Source organism: Diadema setosum, chromosome 19 (genome assembly GCF_964275005.1).
Source record: "Diadema setosum chromosome 19, eeDiaSeto1, whole genome shotgun sequence".
NCBI classification, from domain to species: Eukaryota; Metazoa; Echinodermata; class Echinoidea; order Diadematoida; family Diadematidae; genus Diadema; species Diadema setosum.
In genome coordinates, this window is record NC_092703.1 from 5,508,015 (window position 1) to 5,525,702 (window position 17,688).

General features: G+C 37.0%; 1 protein-coding gene across 1 annotated transcript in view; it reads left to right on the forward strand.

Annotated features, from left to right (window-relative positions):
- The window catches only part of LOC140242552 (ubiquitin carboxyl-terminal hydrolase 16-like), a 38,879-nt gene extending 34,868 nt beyond the window's left edge, over positions 1–4,011 (forward strand). Inside the window, exons 16-18 of the mRNA XM_072322296.1 lie at positions 452–555; positions 1,428–1,514; positions 2,968–4,011. Of these exons, the coding sequence (XP_072178397.1) occupies positions 452–555; positions 1,428–1,514; positions 2,968–3,477 (701 nt within the window). The 3' untranslated portion in view covers positions 3,478–4,011. The remainder of the gene's footprint in view (positions 1–451; positions 556–1,427; positions 1,515–2,967) is intronic.
- The last annotated feature ends 13,677 nt before the right edge of the window (positions 4,012–17,688 follow it).

Genomic DNA, 17,688 nt, shown 5'->3' on the forward strand with positions numbered 1-17,688 from the left:
TTACGTTGTATTTGTCGCAAAGTTGACCTGAGAAATCCTTAAAGGTCCTGTTTACCTTTGGGAGCAGTGATTTAGAAAATATTTAAGATATCACTTTCGATGCATATGTGTAGGTCAGTTGTATCACAAAACATCCTACCATATAAAATTTTTGCATTAAAGCCTAAAATAAAGGGAGATATCACTATTTTTTTCTCATAAAAAACATAACTGTAGACGGTTTAGTCTGGAAACATTTCATTATAACTATTGGTTTACATTTTGTATATTGAACAGTACTTAGCATCGATTATACTGATTCAAAATTTTACATGATTATTTCTACCCGTAAATCACATTTTAGAACTATTTTGAAGTAATAAGGCTGGGTTTTTGTTTCATTCGCAAATGGTAAATTATGTCGTTAAGACTGTGCTGCTGTTATATTGCATGCTACTTGATTACGTTGCAGAAGAAGGGAAGGGCAGCAAGACGGTGTACACAGATGCCAGCAAGCAGCTCCTCATTCATCAGCCCCCACCCATCCTCACCCTCCACCTCAAGAGGTTTCAGCAGGTGAGTGAGGCACCTCACACAGATAATAAGTGGTGCATACATTAACAGTCATTGTAGAAGCACCTCATATTGAAAAAAAAAAAGAAAGAAAAGGAAAAAAAATTGGTGCAGACACTTATTTTGCAGTCACCTCACAGTAACAGTCCAGAGCCACCTCAAACAACAACAACACTACCACCACCACCACCAAAAACAACAACAACAACAACAACAAAACCAAACCATAAACAATCAAAAGACTGGTGCAGAGACTTGACATTCAGGGCAGAGGCTCCTCACACAGAAAAAGACTAACATCCAGTGGGAATCATATGCCTTGAAATCAGAGAGATTAAGTATTGTTGGATCAGACTGTCTGGTAAAAAGCTTCTGCTGGCTCCTACAGTGAAAATCCTATGTGATCCGGTATATTGTATACCCGACAGAGGTCATTCACGAGTATAAATATATTACTAACTATTGCATTAAGTAAGTCGTATGTGATTCAAGTCATGTAAAAATATATTACTCTTCTGTTATACCAAGTCTGCAGAGAATTTGTCACAGAAGAAAAATGAAAATTGCTGACTTTTTGTGTACAAACTGAATGGAGCGCTGCTGTAACCCCTACGTCACATAGAGATGCCGATTTGTTGTACTTTCTAACTTCTAACTCTTTTTGTATATCTGATTTTTTCCTTAATTTCTTTCCCCAAATATTTACCTTATAACTTCTCTTGATTTTTGTTTTGTTTTGTTTTCATACAAAGCAATGTGATATCAAGATAGACTCTCACTTTAAGACTACATGATCTGATCATTTGCCAATATAGAGATGCAATAGAGACCTGTCATAACAAATGCTAATTTTGTGGTATTTTTGATGGCATTAGGTTGGTTACAATCTCCGCAAGATCACAAGGCACATTGACTTTCCCATGACGCTGGATGTGGCACCATTTTGCAGCTCAGCATGCAAGGTGAGTTGGGATAGTTAAAGGGGCATTCCAGACAATTTTCTTAATTTCACATCACGTACATAAATCAACAACGCCATGTGTAGATTTATGGGATTTATTGTGGTTCTTGAGAAGAGAAACCAATACTCTAAAAATTGTGAACAAATTACACTGAACAGTGTTGAGGACATAAAAGCCTCACATACACTGTATCTCAGAAATGTAGCAATGTAATTCCATTACAATACTGCTTGCTGAACAAGTTCACGTGTGTATAATCTATGCATGCTTTCTTCTTCTGTTCTGCTTCCTTTAATTAGCTCTACCATGTCACCATCCTTGTTCACTGCAATTTGTTATAAATTTTTGAAACATTCTTATTCCTCATCCCAATCACTATAAATTCTGAAACTCTGTACTCGGTATAACTAATTTATAGTTGTTCAAATGTAAAAGTCTGAAAATCATCTGGAGGTCTCCTTTGATTATTAGTCAACCATGCATTAGTTGACCTTGACCTTGCATGAATAAAATTTTCTGATGTCAAAGACAAAATTTTATCTCGGGTGGATATAAACATGAGTTAATTCTATTGTGCAAGTTCAAAATCACGTAAGTCAAAGGGCTTTTGCTGGTCCTTTTGGATGAACTTATGTGAGGTTGACCATTTGTCACAGCCAGTCATTTTCAATGTACTTGTTCTGCCACTGCATTTGTATGCTTTTCTCATAGATCAGGGGATTCTGACACTGCGTAAATGCTGTAACCATTTAAACAAAATAAAAACAAATGAGAAAATACCATAAATGTGTATCGCTGTTATTGAAACCAAATGCTATATTGACATACTGTAAGAGTGGACATTTTCGCGACTAATTTTTCGCTCTCGGCTGGCTAAGAAGAGTTTCGCATGTTTTTAATTCAGCGGAATCAAGACATCAACTACTGGAACATATGGCAAGCAAAAATATTCACATGCTTTTATTTTCACGCTAGTTTCTGGTTTGCGGAAATGGGTGAAAATTTCCACTTTTGTAGTACTTGCTTGGCACTGGGGCCAGCTTGTTAAAGAGGGTTAAAATTTTGCAGTGTGCTTTTGAAAGGATTGTCTGGGATTACCAGTAGGCAGATTAAAAGGCTGTTATGTCATTAAGTAATTTCCAGTGATGATGATTTCATCCCATATGTTGTGGCACTAAATGATGAACATTAGTGGCTAACGTCCAGTACCTTACATACATTATTGAATGCACTCTTGTGAAATGCCATGAATAAATAGTAAATCTTCGTCAAACCATGGACATTTGATCATTGCCTATGTGACCACTGATCATGGTCTCCCATTTCAACATAGGTCCATTGAAAACTGACGTTAGGTCAGTAGTGTACCTTTAGAAGGTATAATCCTTGTGGTCTGTTCAGATGGGCAGTATCTTCAAAAGTGTGTGACATGTTGATGTCTTGTTCTTTGCAGCGATATGCCAACAGTGAAAACCGAGTGTTGTACGGCCTTTATGGTGTGGTGGAGCACAGTGGCCGACTTCAATTTGGTCACTACACGGCCTTCGTGAAGGTACGGCAGCCCAATCGGAAACTCAACCTGTACACACTGGGGATCCCTCGGACGCTGAACCTTCTCAACGAACAGTGTGAGAGGTTGCAGGCGGAGAAATCCGAGGAGCGCCTTCAGAAGGAGCACGGGAGGTCGTCGGCAAAGAACGGTGATGACGGGGGTGACAGCTCGTCGGGGGAGAACTCGGATAAGAGATCGGATTCGCAGAACAAGTCGAGCAACTCCGCTAATAACATTTCCGAGCGCAACCACATACAAAGTCCGGTATTACCCTTTCACGCTGGCCGCAACGTCAGCTTACCTAGTGGCAAATGGTACCATGTGAGTGACACACATGTTGCAGAAGTAAGCGAGTCCAAAGTGTTAACTGCTCAGGCCTACATTCTCTTCTACGAGAGGCTGGTTTCATAGTAGATGGTGAAACAAGTATAAAAGCTTGCATCTTTTCTTCCATTATTATTTCTTTCTGATTTGGTTATGTTTCAATTCATATCTCGTATGCGATGCTGTATTGTCATTCTACATCGTTGACCTATCTCTTACGTCACTAGCGAATTTATGATGTAATGATTGATATTTGAGTTCATCTTGTGATGTCATGTCTCTCTGTTTAGATTTTTTATCTGCTGTTATTATCAAATTGAATACATCTGTGATGAAAAATTCATTTATTCTTTGGCATTTAAAGGGAAATTGAAGTGTAGTAAGATTGATATAAACATATGTAGCTGAAAGTAAACGTTGAGTGTAGATAAAGTTATGATTGGTGTTTTTTAAACTCTACTGACAAAGAAATTGAGGAGCTGAAATTTATCAGTGTTTGAGGGTTTTTGCCTCCCTGCCTGAATGATCAAATTGACCAAAGTTAGTGAGGAAACAGACAGTGTTAAGAATGATGAAGCTGCCAAAATTATTTTCAAGATGTTGTGTCTAGTGAACCTTCAGACTGACATCGGGTGTGAAACCTTTTTTTTTTATAGATTTTTTCTCCTTTTCTTCCTGTTCTAGTGTTCTTAACATATTGTTATGGGTCAGGAAGATAAGGAAACCATCGTAGGATGTTATTTCCTTTCATCAAGGGGACAGAAAAGGCTTTAAGATAAATATATGTGTGTCTTACCTGCATTCTCGTGTCATTTTTGTGTTCATATGTGAATTTTCAGGTATGCATGTATTACCAAAACTATGAAGTAGCATTCAGTCGATATGTTTCAGTACCAGCATAGACAGAGGAGATCTGGGCAAAATTGTTAAACTCCTTTATTATGCCGTACTTTTCTGTCAAAGTATCGTAAACTTGTTTTTCAAATGTGTCGTCAATTAGGCATATTTTTGGAGTCTGCTGGAATAAGGAGAAAAGTAACCCATGGCTATTTGAATTTTGTATAGACATACAGCTAAGTGGATTTTGTTCTTTATCACTGTTACAGGACTTTCTTCTTTCTTTCTTTCTTTTTTTCTGAAATGCGGAGGCATATTTGGAAATGTGGTAAAGTAAACTCAGACAGTTTTATGTCAAATGCCAAATAATGTGTTACGTTGCTAGTATACCCCCTGATTGAAAATCTCAAGAAAAAATTGTAGTAGTTTTTAGTCCGTTTTTTCTTTTAAGTGTAAATACCGTACAAGCAGCTGATTCTGTGAAATATGTTTATTTGAAAAAAAAAAAAAAATCATGATGTGCATCAGTTACCTCAGATATAAAGCAGAAGGTAGGAAAAAAAAAAAAAACACCCACAAACTCTCATGGAGGTACCTCTGTGCCTTGCATCGTATTGTCATTGAGGTACCTCTGTGTTTACATCATATGATCATGGAGGTGCCTCTATGTTTTGCATCATATTGCTATTGAGGTACCTTCATGGTACATTGTACCATATTTATCATGGAGGAATCTTGATTTGGTGATAGTCTTAAGAAAAAGAAAAGACATTGAAATATGAACTGCTCAAGGTTAGGTATAAACTTTGATGTAATACGGTAATAATGACTCGTACACGTAGGTTTAGTGTGACATCCATATCTACAACTCATTCATGTGCCGTCTTAATATTCAATGTAGACAATTTGTCTAATTATTGTTGTTATTATTAATAATAGAAATTAAAATATCATTTTAGCAGATGAATTTAACTTACAGCTAAAGTAAAGGCAGGATGAAAAAAAAAATGGCCACAAGGCTATTTCTAGCATAAGTACATCCCAAGCTGTTATAAAAACTAATTTATTCAAAAGGTAAATATTTTGTGTCTTTTGTAATTGCTAAGCGTCACTCAGGAAACTGATTTGTTATATTACATTTATGTTTTCCTAATCTTGTTTGAATATTTGAACATGGTTTAACAAGGGCTAACAAATTTGATGATGAACTCTTTAAGATGCAATGTACATGTATTTACAGAAGTGCTGATCATTACTTCTACCTAAGCATATCTGAATCCAAACATTATTTACTTTGATGTTTAAATTGCAAATTTAAAAGATTTGGATGGCATGGAGAAAGTGTGTTGAACTCTTTGCTAGTTAAGGATGCACTTTTTGCATTACACAGTCACAATATAACAAACTTCTAAACCCAGCCCTTCCAGCTCCCTGAAATAAGACCAGAGAAATAACAAAAAAAAAAATAAAAGGAAAGCAGCAGTGAATTGATTTGATTTTCTTTTTTAACTCAAAATAATACAATGCAAGCAGTGCTGGGTCCCTTCTCAGTGCATGCCAAACTACTCAGGTATTATCATGCACATCACCAACAACTTTCAACAAATTTTACTCGATATTCTGCTTTTCGTGATGACATGCATGCATAGACATTCATATAGAATGTGAGAGAGGTCCATTAGAGGGTTAGTAAGAATTTAAGTACAATTTGTAGATGTGATATATTTTGCCAAAGAAGCTGTCTTAAATTTGGTTTGAGTGGTTGACATAGATTCTTCTATCCTCTCCTTGCTGCTGAGCAGCAGTTTAACTCACTTATGGTGTATGACTGAGAAAAAAAAACAGACTGGCAGTTTCCAATGTGAGAGTGGATCTGTTGGTTCAGGCATTGTGAGTTCTATTTTCCATTTTCTGCTCTATTGAATGTGCTTCAGTGGGGGGCTAAGCTAGGCATATACATGCAGCTTGCTTTCATGTGATATTCTTCAAGACTGGTATTACTGTTTTAACACAAAGAATATCGCATGATGCTACATATGGCAGTATTTGTAAGAGCGTCGTTTTAGTGACATGCAGCTGTTCTTATCGTTGTGGGTGCATGTACGTCTCTTTCCTCATGGCAGCCCTCATTTTGTGCTACTTTATGTGGATAGGGATGATGATCTGGAGATAAATTTTGGTTGTATTTTCATGAGAAGTGAGGGATTTCTGAATAAAGTGATGGCACCTCGTAGCCAAGACAATGCCAGAATGTGCAGGAACAAATAGCGTTTCGATATGGGGCAGTGTGGAGGTCATGTGATATGTGACAGCCTACAGTGCACCTGTTAGCATGTGGAAGGACTATGTGTATTAGCAATGGGTGGGAAAGTAAAAGCTCTTTTCCTTGGGAGTTTGAGCCAATGCCAAAGAAAGAAACTTAACAGCAACAGCAAAGATCAAAAATCGTTATTCATAAAGTTTCATTTTGTTTATAAATGTGTTATGATAAATTATATACATGTAGCTCATATATCCTACAACTTAACTTATGTAGGTCTAAACTCCTACTGTTGAATGGGTCAACTCAAATTCAAGACTCTATTCTTTTTCAAATCCTTTTTGTGCTCACGTACTTATTAGCTGTAACTTGCCAAGACGCCTTCTTAGCATTGTGTCAATTCTTCCCCTTCCACTGAAAAAAAAAAGGGGGGGGGGTGGGAAGAAATGACCAGAATGCAAAGTTTGGCTATCCACCAAAGCATGTCTCTACCATGGCTTCACTAGGAGGCCATTTTGATATAAAAAAATGGATTAGAAAGATTGTGACATTCTCAAGTCAGTGATGATTATGCAAACTGATGGAATGATCAAAATATTTTACAGTCAAACCTGCCTTTGTGGCCACCTGTCGTTTATGGCCACTAAAAAGGAATCTCCTCCGAGAGGAAAGCCATGTAAACGACCCTGTCTGTAGTGGCCACTTGTCAATAATGGCCACTCCTTCTTCTCTCTTGGATGGCTACTACAGACAGGTTTGACTGTACGTACAAACACGCCATTGTAGGGTTGAGCAGCTAGCTTTCAATATTCATTTAGATGCTGCATTTGATATGCTTTTTGTGTACTCGGTGCTGATGTTCGAGGGTAATGCATCAAGATAGCTGTCTTGTGTATCGAAAGCAGTTGATTTGCATTGCGAATCAGTTGGAGCTTGAGAAAGATTAAGCTCATGATTGAAGCTCACTATCTCAACATTTGTAAAATAGTTCAATATCATATCTGCAGGAACCCCCAAAATTGCCAATGCAATTATCTCATTACGATCTTCTGCAAAGCTTTCATTGAAAAAAATAAATAAATGAACTAAACAACAAACCACGTGTCAAGTAATCTTGCAGCTGTGATTAGATGTTTCCCTCAAATTGTTTATAATCATTGACTCAGAAATTTTGGCAACTGGGCACAAAAAGCATTTAGCAAGGCTGTCACTTTATCATTAAATGCACTGTCCTGTTCATGGGATAAAAGAAAACACACACAAAATATGTTTTTGAGCTCCTGTCATGTCTAATGAAAAAGAAATGTGCCAATTCTGCCCTTGTGGTAAATTACCACTTTTTGCAGTGGCCATGATAGTCATGAAGGGTATATGGAATGATGACATTGATTCCATTATGGCATATTGTCATGATGTAATATTGTGATATGCATTTTTACTGTTTATCTCTTGTGTTAGGGACATTTAAAGACAGAAAGAGTCTGTCTTTAATACCCTTTAATGGTTGCAAGTAATTAATGTGTATTCCGTGTGCCTGCAGTATCTTCCGCTGCAACCATGGTTGGATGTTATATTGTCAGTGAGTAGATGGAGATGACTACAGTGAGTTATTGGTTGCACAAGTCCACTCAGGATTGCTGTGATGTCCTTTTGGATTGTAGATTCATGCTGAAATAATTTATGCCAATCTCGGAGTTCAGACTCAGTTTATTACTTTTCCATGCGGAGAACTCAAAAAGTCTGAGCAAAAAAAAACATGTAAAGCTTGCACCAGGCTTGCCCATTTGTCTAATGCAAATAAAGAAATACTTTATTGCAAGTGTTTGACAAATTGCCCTTCGACGTAAGTAAGCAGTGATTATTCAGTGTATTAGTAGTAGCCATGATATAGAATAATAATGGACATACATACCCGAGTTGTTTTTACCTTTAAGATCTGTGAATGGGTTCTGACTTCGAATTCAGTTTGCGCGTCTTGCAGATCTGGGTTAAAAAGAGGCACAAGGCAAGGGAAGGGAAATTTGTGGGCGATTCTATGTGATCACAAGTTGATGTTTTTGTGATTTTGATAGCGTGTGGTAGAAGACGGTTTATAGAATGGGGCATTCTGTATAAATGTCTTCTGTGTGGCAATGGTGGATATCATGTATTCAGAAAGAAGCTAGATCAACGGAGGAGCTGATGAGGTGGGGGGGGGGGGGGAGGAGATAGTATCCAAATGACATGAAACTGATATTGCTAGAAGATCTCTGCCACGGTCTTCTACATCTTGACTGAAATTACAGGAGTGACATTTTTTTTTTTTTTTTTTTTTGTCCAGTGACCCTTGCTGCATTATGACATTTGATTCTAATACTGGGATATTTTGGTATCAGTAGGTTTCATACTGATCTTCAGTTGGCTGGAAGCAATAAGATATGGATACAGAGAAATGACCTTGTAAATCACAATCTAACCCCCCTATCCTTCATCGTCCATCTTTATACTAATTACTTTGTGATATTGTCGTGTATGGTAATGTAAAAGTACTTTGGATATATTTTCTCTGTTCAGTTTTGTTTTCTTATTGCTTTGGTAATTTGAGACATCAGCTGATATGTTTTATTTGTATATCTTTTCTTTTTTTCTTCAAATTCTGGCTGTTTCTGTGAATTCATTGGGCAAACAGGTACATGCTTCATGCTACGTATATTCTGGTGTATGCTAACGTAATTTAACGTGGTGTCTAAATTTCTTTTCAGCATAAGTAATTCCTTTTATGGCGGGCTATTGTCATGTGAATTAAAGCTAGTGACTGTGATGGTGGTACGTAAAGTGTTACAACATAAAGTGATCAGTTGACTTCTGATGTGTTGATTCAGTTGATGCAATTAATGTTTGTGTAATTATGCTACAACAACTCACTTTATGTTGGATGTAAACAAGATGTGATAAATCTATAAAAGCCAACCATGTGTAATATTTTATAGCCTGTTGACTGAGAAATTTTAAGAGAAATTTGTATCTACAATTTAGCAGAGTTTAGAAATGTGCAGACCCACACAGCTTTTCTTGACGTGAGAAAGGGAGTTGGATAGTAGGAAAGACGTCGAAAGAGAAATCTAACTTTGCCTTCATCGGTGGCAAGATTAATATCAACTCCTGAGTGAGTTACTTTAAATTCAACATCATGTATCTTGCTGTAAATAATTGTTACATGATTCATAGGTGAATTCGAAATATATTTACTATCATACATGACTATTTTATACTGGGATATTTGCATTCTTATGTGACGCCCTTCTGTCCTGTATCAATTGTCTTTATAATTCCGACTGAAGATATCGATGTCAAAGATAGCAATAGCAGATTTACACGTGTACAATTATAGCAGAGGAGAAAATGTTTTTGTGTGTCCTTTGCCATGATCTATGGCAGGAGTTTTTTTTTTGGTCATAATTATTGTTATTATTGACAATGATGTCTGGTACAGCTGGTTCATGTGCAAAAGATCTGGTATGAAAATGACTTGGTATCAATAAATGTACCACACAATACCAGGGAAGTCAGAAGTGACCCATGAAACATGTTTTACTACGTCAAAGTATACACTCGTTCTTTTCCAGTAAAAAAATAAAAGTTACTTTGTTGCAGAATAAAGTCTCTGGGAGTCGGAGGTACCAGAGTAAGTGATGCAATGGAACTATGGAGGAATATCGGGTGCCTTCCTTTCTGTGTATTCTCTCTCATGTTGATGATGTTCACAAGCATTGAGCAAGTGTAGGAGCAGTTATTTGGTCGAGATGGAAATTTGTGTTTTAACTCTTTTTTCCAAGATAATAAGAAACCACCTATATGAAATGATTAGAAGGGTGTGATGGGAAGAGGAATTCAAAGATTATCCAATGAAAATCGGTTTTGAAATGGCCAAGATATCCAAAACAAAGTCTATTTGAAGATCACTTTGTTTAACTTTGTTTTTTATATCCTAGCCATTTCGAAATGGGAGTTTTATCAAATAAGCAGTGAATTCCTCTCAGAACCACATGCCCTTTTAATATTTCAAATGAGTTGTTTCTAACCATCTTGCAAAAAGTTGGCCCCAACATCAGAAAGTTTTCAAACACAAAGTTCCTCTTTGTGCACAATTACCACGAAGTATTTGTACTGCTCGCCATCATCCAGTACTGGAGTTAGGCAAAACTTTACAGCTACACTTGTATTGTTTAGATACCCGTGAAAAAATGCTCTGGGACAAACACTATTGGAATTTTATTAAAATTGTGGTGGCCAATTTGGAAACAGTTTGGTTGATTTGACAAATTTGCTCAACTGAAATTTGTCTGAATACCCAAGCTACAGCTGTAAATTGCTTTGTAAGCCTGGGTTCCATCTCTCGCAAATGCCTTTGAGGCATACTTTTTGACCACTTATATATGGGAAATTCACATTTTGGCATCCATTTTGAATACAGTTCCTCAAAACCTTCAAGGATGCAAGAGATGAATCATCCAGATTTGGATTCAGTCCCTAGGGAATGGAGCAAAACTCATTTCTGTTTTTTCTATTTTTTCACCATTTACAAGGAAATACGTGTACATCTATATGGGAATTTCTGTCTTTGGCAGCCATTTTGATGGGTATTGAATATTTCAAAACCCTCAAGGATGCACGATACATTACATTGGCAATTCTGAAGTTCATTGTACATGTGTATCTTGTATTGAATAAAGACTAGATGTGATTGGCGAAGTGTGTAAATCTGAAAAAAATGAACAGATTCAACAAAAGTTGCCAATTTTCAGAGAAACATGAACTTGAATCTACTTTAAATATGTTGCCAGTTTATGAATCAGTATGGGTTTAGTAATCCAGGTGCTTTTGATAGTACTGCTATCAAACTACTAGAGGGCTCAAATGACGGGCAGTTGTTTGTTTGTTTTTTTTTTAACTTTACTTTACGTAAGACACTATTCCAAAGAAAATTGAAAAAATGTATATATAATAAAATGATACAGGGGGCGAGAATCAGTGCTCCCCCTCTACCCCACCCCCAGATTTTAGCATATAGTAACCTAAAAAGCCTGGCCTGTTTAGGGTCAAGTGAATGGTATTCTACAGCCACTATAGAGGCCATGATTCCAACGAGGGCCCACAAGCATACCATACTTGGATTATCATAGTCAGTACCATCACTCCATCATCACTGCTGTTACGTGCTGTAACGTGCTGTAATCATCAAATAATTCCATTATCAATCACATTTACGAATTTCACCGTGATCATCCCCAGCATAACAAAATTCTGTCAACATGTGTGTCTCTGTGGAGATCTATCTTTTCTTAATTTGCCTATTTTAATTTGTGAATCATTCCACATGAAGAGTTTGTTTGCAAAAAGCGATAAGTCCATATTTGCCAAATGGAGATATTTGCGATTAAAGGTCAAGAAAAATAAAGAGAATAATAAGAAAAATTTTGCTTCTTTTGACCATAACTTCAAAAATATACCTTTATATGTAGTGACCAATATATCATTTAAAAGGTATTATTTTGTACTTTATGACAGAGGCCGTACTTCAAAATCTTCAAAAATGGACTTATCAGTTTTTGCAAACAAACTCTTCACATGTTCTCATCACTTTCATCCCATGAGTACGCATGTTGCTGTTACACACAAGCTACCACAATTCAATAAGGACAACAACACATCAAACCAGACATTATAATTTTTATTACACTTTATTTTTCAACAAATATACTTCTGCAATACACGCTATGTGAATATTTTCCAGAGGGAATGGAATAAGAGGTCTAATATTGCCAGTTAATGTGCAGCTCATGTTTCAGACTTTGTCAGATCAGCAGTGATGAAAAATGAGACAGCCTGTAATAAGAATAATAATCTTGGTGTACTGGTACGAACAAAAATTTGGATATGAAACAGCAGTTGGTCATGTTCTTGTATAATAGTGTGCCTAGCATATACATGCTACTCTACACAAGTGCCAGTTTGAGCAATGATACCACGCTATGACTGTTTTCTACAAAACAATAATTCCGTAATAATTTACAAGAAAAATAGATGTTTCTGCACAGACCTGAATATGAATGTATCAGCCTATGGAATGCAACGTTCACAGCTCTATCCACAAAATCAAATCCATACATTGCTGTGAAATGCATAAAAGAAATATATTGGGAGAAATTAAAAATGAGCTCTAAAGAATAAGGTTTTTAGATGGAGTTTGTGCCACACTATTCATCAAAGTTTCTGACAAGCTGATCCATAGAGAATATTTATGTGATTGTCTTCTTTAAAGCAAAACTTTAACTCTAAAATGATTATACATCACTTTCTGAATTGTCACACTTCAACAAAATCTATTTCATTTAAAGTCATTTGACACAAGATAAATCTGAATTAATTAAGAAACATGAACAACTCACCAATTACACTTTTCTATTGCACTATTATTTGTGGAAATACATGTACCCATTTTACCCCATTTACCCATAAGATATGCAAAATAGCAAAACACTAGATTTACACTTTTACACAAACCGACCATACAAGATAACATCTGGCTAGCTAGTAAAATACAACAACAACATCAATAAACTTTGGTATTGAGAACAACTATCACTTTGGGGAAATACATTTGATTAGGTTTCTGATTGTTACGAACCTTTTTAACGACTAATGAGCACACCAACACAAAAGCAAAACAAAATAAATTAGAACAATTAATGGAAATAATGCCTTACAGTCATTGCCAGTCAACGAGCGACACAATATGCAAACAAAATCAAACAAAAGACCAGAAGGGTGGGGGAGGGGACATTTTGATATCTTGAGTTCATGCATCAAAAGAACTGCAAGTATACACGAAACAATCCCTAAGAGAATGTGCCGGTCGTTCTCTATAACCCCGAAGAAGCTATTCTCTATGCACAAATGACTGAACATTTTAGAGTTGATGTCACCATCATATGGCTCTAAATTCATGTAAACAAAAAAACTTTGCTTCTAAAGAATCAGTTTTATCAGTAACCCTTGACTTGTGATACTCCAGTGAGCATTCATCTATGAAATGCTTGATAAAACTGAAGCTGATCTATGCTATTAAACTGTTAACTACTACCATCACAGTCACAGTAATCAATCAAACACATGTATACTCAAAAGCTGGAGGATTAGGTGTAATCTCCCATTGTAAGCAATCTCAATTAACCACCACTTGCCTTTAACCAATGCACGGAGGTAAAAGCCCACAGCTTCAACTTCTACAAGATGATAAAACAAACTTACAGCATGCACCGATCTGCCCGCTACTGAGAAAGACGTGATTTCTTTGTAGAACGTTTGCAGACTTGTGCGAGAGTTATTGCTTTGGGTGTCCAATGACCACTAGGATGACCACTAGGATGACCACACAGGACACAGGCAGGTTGGCTTGCGTTGATATCAAGATTCAGCACTTGTGGTAAATCACTATTATAGTAGCAACAAAAAAAGCCTCACACACCACTGGTGCACAGATGATAAAAATGAGACCATCAGAGAAATTATTTTTAAACATCAAATAAGTTCCTTACCACCACCGTCAAGTCACCTCAAATTTAACTTTCAATACATGTATGTCATCCTCAAGCCATTCCCTTGTCAATTTTAGTGAAAACCTGTCCACACATGTACTCAACAAATTCAAACAAACTCTTTGATAAATCCATATCATATTACTTCCATCAATCATTAAGATGGCAAGTAATTAATTGATAATTATGGCCCCATTCTTGCACATCCTTTCTTATGACACTGATAGGTGTTATCACCATGCTCTAGACAGATATCGTGAAATCAGACAGTAATATCTGGCAACATGATGCCAGGAATTCACATAATCTTGAAATCATTGTCATGAGATGTTTCATAAAGTATCTTTAAAAGAGAATTCAGCCACTTGTGATGTAGACAACCATAAATATAATATTACATGTATATTGACACCTGTTGAACCAGCACACCTTTACCATGGTCGATAGGAGACCATCCACAAATACACTTTCTACAGATTAATGATTATGTATGTACATGTGACATCTGTCAATGTTTTTAAGTTTGTCAGAAAAACAAGATCACTGCATATGTTTACAATGCTATAAATATTCAATAACACCCTTTCATAAGTAGAAATTATTCATACTACCGTGTTACATCTGAAGCTGACAATATAAAAAGGTGTCAAAGTTTAAAAAGACACCTTTCTGGGGTGTATTGATGTTTTCCCTTTGAGCTGACCAGATCTACATGTTTGCTCCAGTTCCTGGTGTACAAAACATTAACGATCTCCTTGAGTCTATTAAGACTGCAGTAACTATGGCTTTGGAATACCATACTATTGACATCAATTTACCACTTCAGAACAGGGCATAATTTGATGACCGACTCATTGACATGTTCGGGTCTTTCCCTCATCAAAACCTAATGTTAAATATTGCATGTCAAATCACTTACATTAAGCTTCTGTGTCAAGGAATGTTTAAGTACTCTTGGTCACATGATGGAGGAAAAACAACCCAACGAATTGTGTCATGACTTATGACCTTTTTCCATCCCTGGTTGTGAAATTGCTCTGCAAACAGTCATCTGAAGTCCCATGATCCATGGCATACATGCACAGTGAGGTAAATGTTAGTTCAAATAATCTACATTGTACATACACAATAATCAGATGCAGGAATTCCTTAAAGAGAGGGCGCCTTTACAAAATGAAAGGGTTGCGCACGTAGCCCTCCCCCAATTTTTTTTTATTTCTTTTGTTTTAACAAAAAATAAAGGGGGCATGCACCCGGTGTGCTCCCCCTGGATTCACCACTGATAATCAATAGCTGATTGTGCGTATGTGTGCCTGTCTGTGGGGGAGGGGTGAAGGGGGAGGGATGGGATGGTGGGGGAGTGAGTTCATGGATGGTATTCTGGTGCTTTTGCTAAATCATGCGAAAAATACACTGAGTGAGCAGCTCATGCATTAGCATTAGCAGCTAGGAAGTGATTAACTTTACAAGAAACAGATTACCTTTTTGGCCTTTCATCTTTTTTTTTCTATTTTTTTTTTTTTTTTTGGGGGGGGGGTGGGGTCTCATCTAACCTTACACTGTACATCTAACCTTTATACCTTTTTAACTGATGGGACCCTTCACCCTCCTTGACGTCCAAAAAGGAAACGTACACATAGTACATAACCATGGATGCAAAGGAAAAAAGACAGACTTTTAAAAAAAAGAGATATTATCTTGCGGGCTATTTCAGAGTACTTTTGCCTCGTTCGAGAAGGCCCAAACATCCTCCTAAACTACAGAGAACTGGATTTACCCCCACTTGATCTGTTTGAATACCCCCTCTTCCCTACCCCTCCCTCCTTTATGATGAAAAGAAAGTGTTTGCACTGTAGCTTAATAGGGTCCTGGTAATACACAAACCCTGTGCCAAAGTGTTTAGGAATGCAGCATTCATGACCGTGGCTTGACTGGAAAGCAGTGTTCAACTTTTCCAAGCTTTATCTACTTTAACTGAATTTCACTTACAGATGAAAAGTAATAATTTATACCATTGGAATCTGTTCTACAATGTTACGTATTCCTGAGAGGATTACAGCACAGTGAGACTATACAGACAGTGACAGATGTAACGGTCCTCAAAATTTCCTCCCTCTTCTTTCGAACTTTCTATCATCTCAGTCAAGAACAACTTTGTGAATAGAATCCTACACTGTGACCTTAAAATGCACTGTATAGTGACAAGCTTATCGTTCAAAATTTCAACATTGCCCTACAATGTTTTGAGAGTGAGGGCCACTCCCTTTCAAACAATAGTGAATAGACTTCTACAGTATATTTACCACTAGCAGTCCTATGGCCATATGCCACACAATGATCCCGGCCCGCCAATGTTAAACACACATAAAAATCCACGCGAGTACGAATCATGATCAGGGAGATTTACGTGTTGTACGTATACATGTACCTACAAACTGTAGGCCTACCTCAATAATTAAAAATAATTCCCAACTCACGAAGACTTTTCTTTTCTCCTATTAAAAAATTAAAGGAATAGGAATAGTTATGCTTCCAGGAAGCCTCCTCCAGAATTAGCGAGACTAGGCAGCTGTGTATGATTGGTACAAAATCACAAATGATTGTGTATGGGTTACCTCTATAACTATCTATGGTAGGGTTTAGCAAAAAATGACCTGAAACCATCACTTGGGGGGGGGGGGGGGGGAGAATGAGGTTAGTATGTGTTGTATTTCATTGAGCAGCATGGAAAGAAACGGAGAGAAATGCCATTACATACAGCCCATGGTATGTTCCACAAGCTATATGCATGGACAAGTGTTGGAAAAACACACATCTGGTACGAGCAAACAATATCACCAGATCCCCAACCCTCTCTATTGATTTGTTTGCTTCACACGCATTGGTCACGTTTTGCATCTCCACTACAACACAGCTCCATGTATAGCCCAGCAGGCATCTTGCACAATGCATGACAACTGGGCAGGCTTATAATTATGCTAAGAATGTACATGTACCACTGCTTGCACAGCATGCATTACAACACTAATGCTAATTTCTCATGCAAATGCTTCACGAAAATTTCACAACACATACAGCATTTAAAGTATGCTTGACATAGAATCTGTCGCCAAACAGCGTTGTTGGTTACAGGGAAGTTTTCTCATCATCAGATTTCATGAATACTACTGTAATGACACAGCGCACATACAGGTATGCATATCATGTGGGACTAAGTGAAAAACATACAAACTGTTTATCACAAAAAGATAATTTCAGGCTCACTTGATAATACAATATTCTGTAAGTGATACAGCTATAACCATCAAATCAAAAGTGCTTACCCAAAAGTGACCAGACTGACCATAACCCTTTGTGTGTTTTGAGTGTCAATTGGCAAAAAACATTTAACAAAAAACAAACAAAAAACAAACAAACAACAACAACAACAAAACCATAGCATGTGTTGTACACACTGTCCAAAGTCCCTGGCACAGAAAAGGTTGTGTTAATATGAGCACAGGAATATCACATCTCCATCCTAAACAGCCAGATAAGCATTTCATTGAAACAATGTGCCCTATGAGAAAATTACATTATAATGAAATGTAAGGGTGGGGCAGTAATAACAGCTGGAGCATTCAA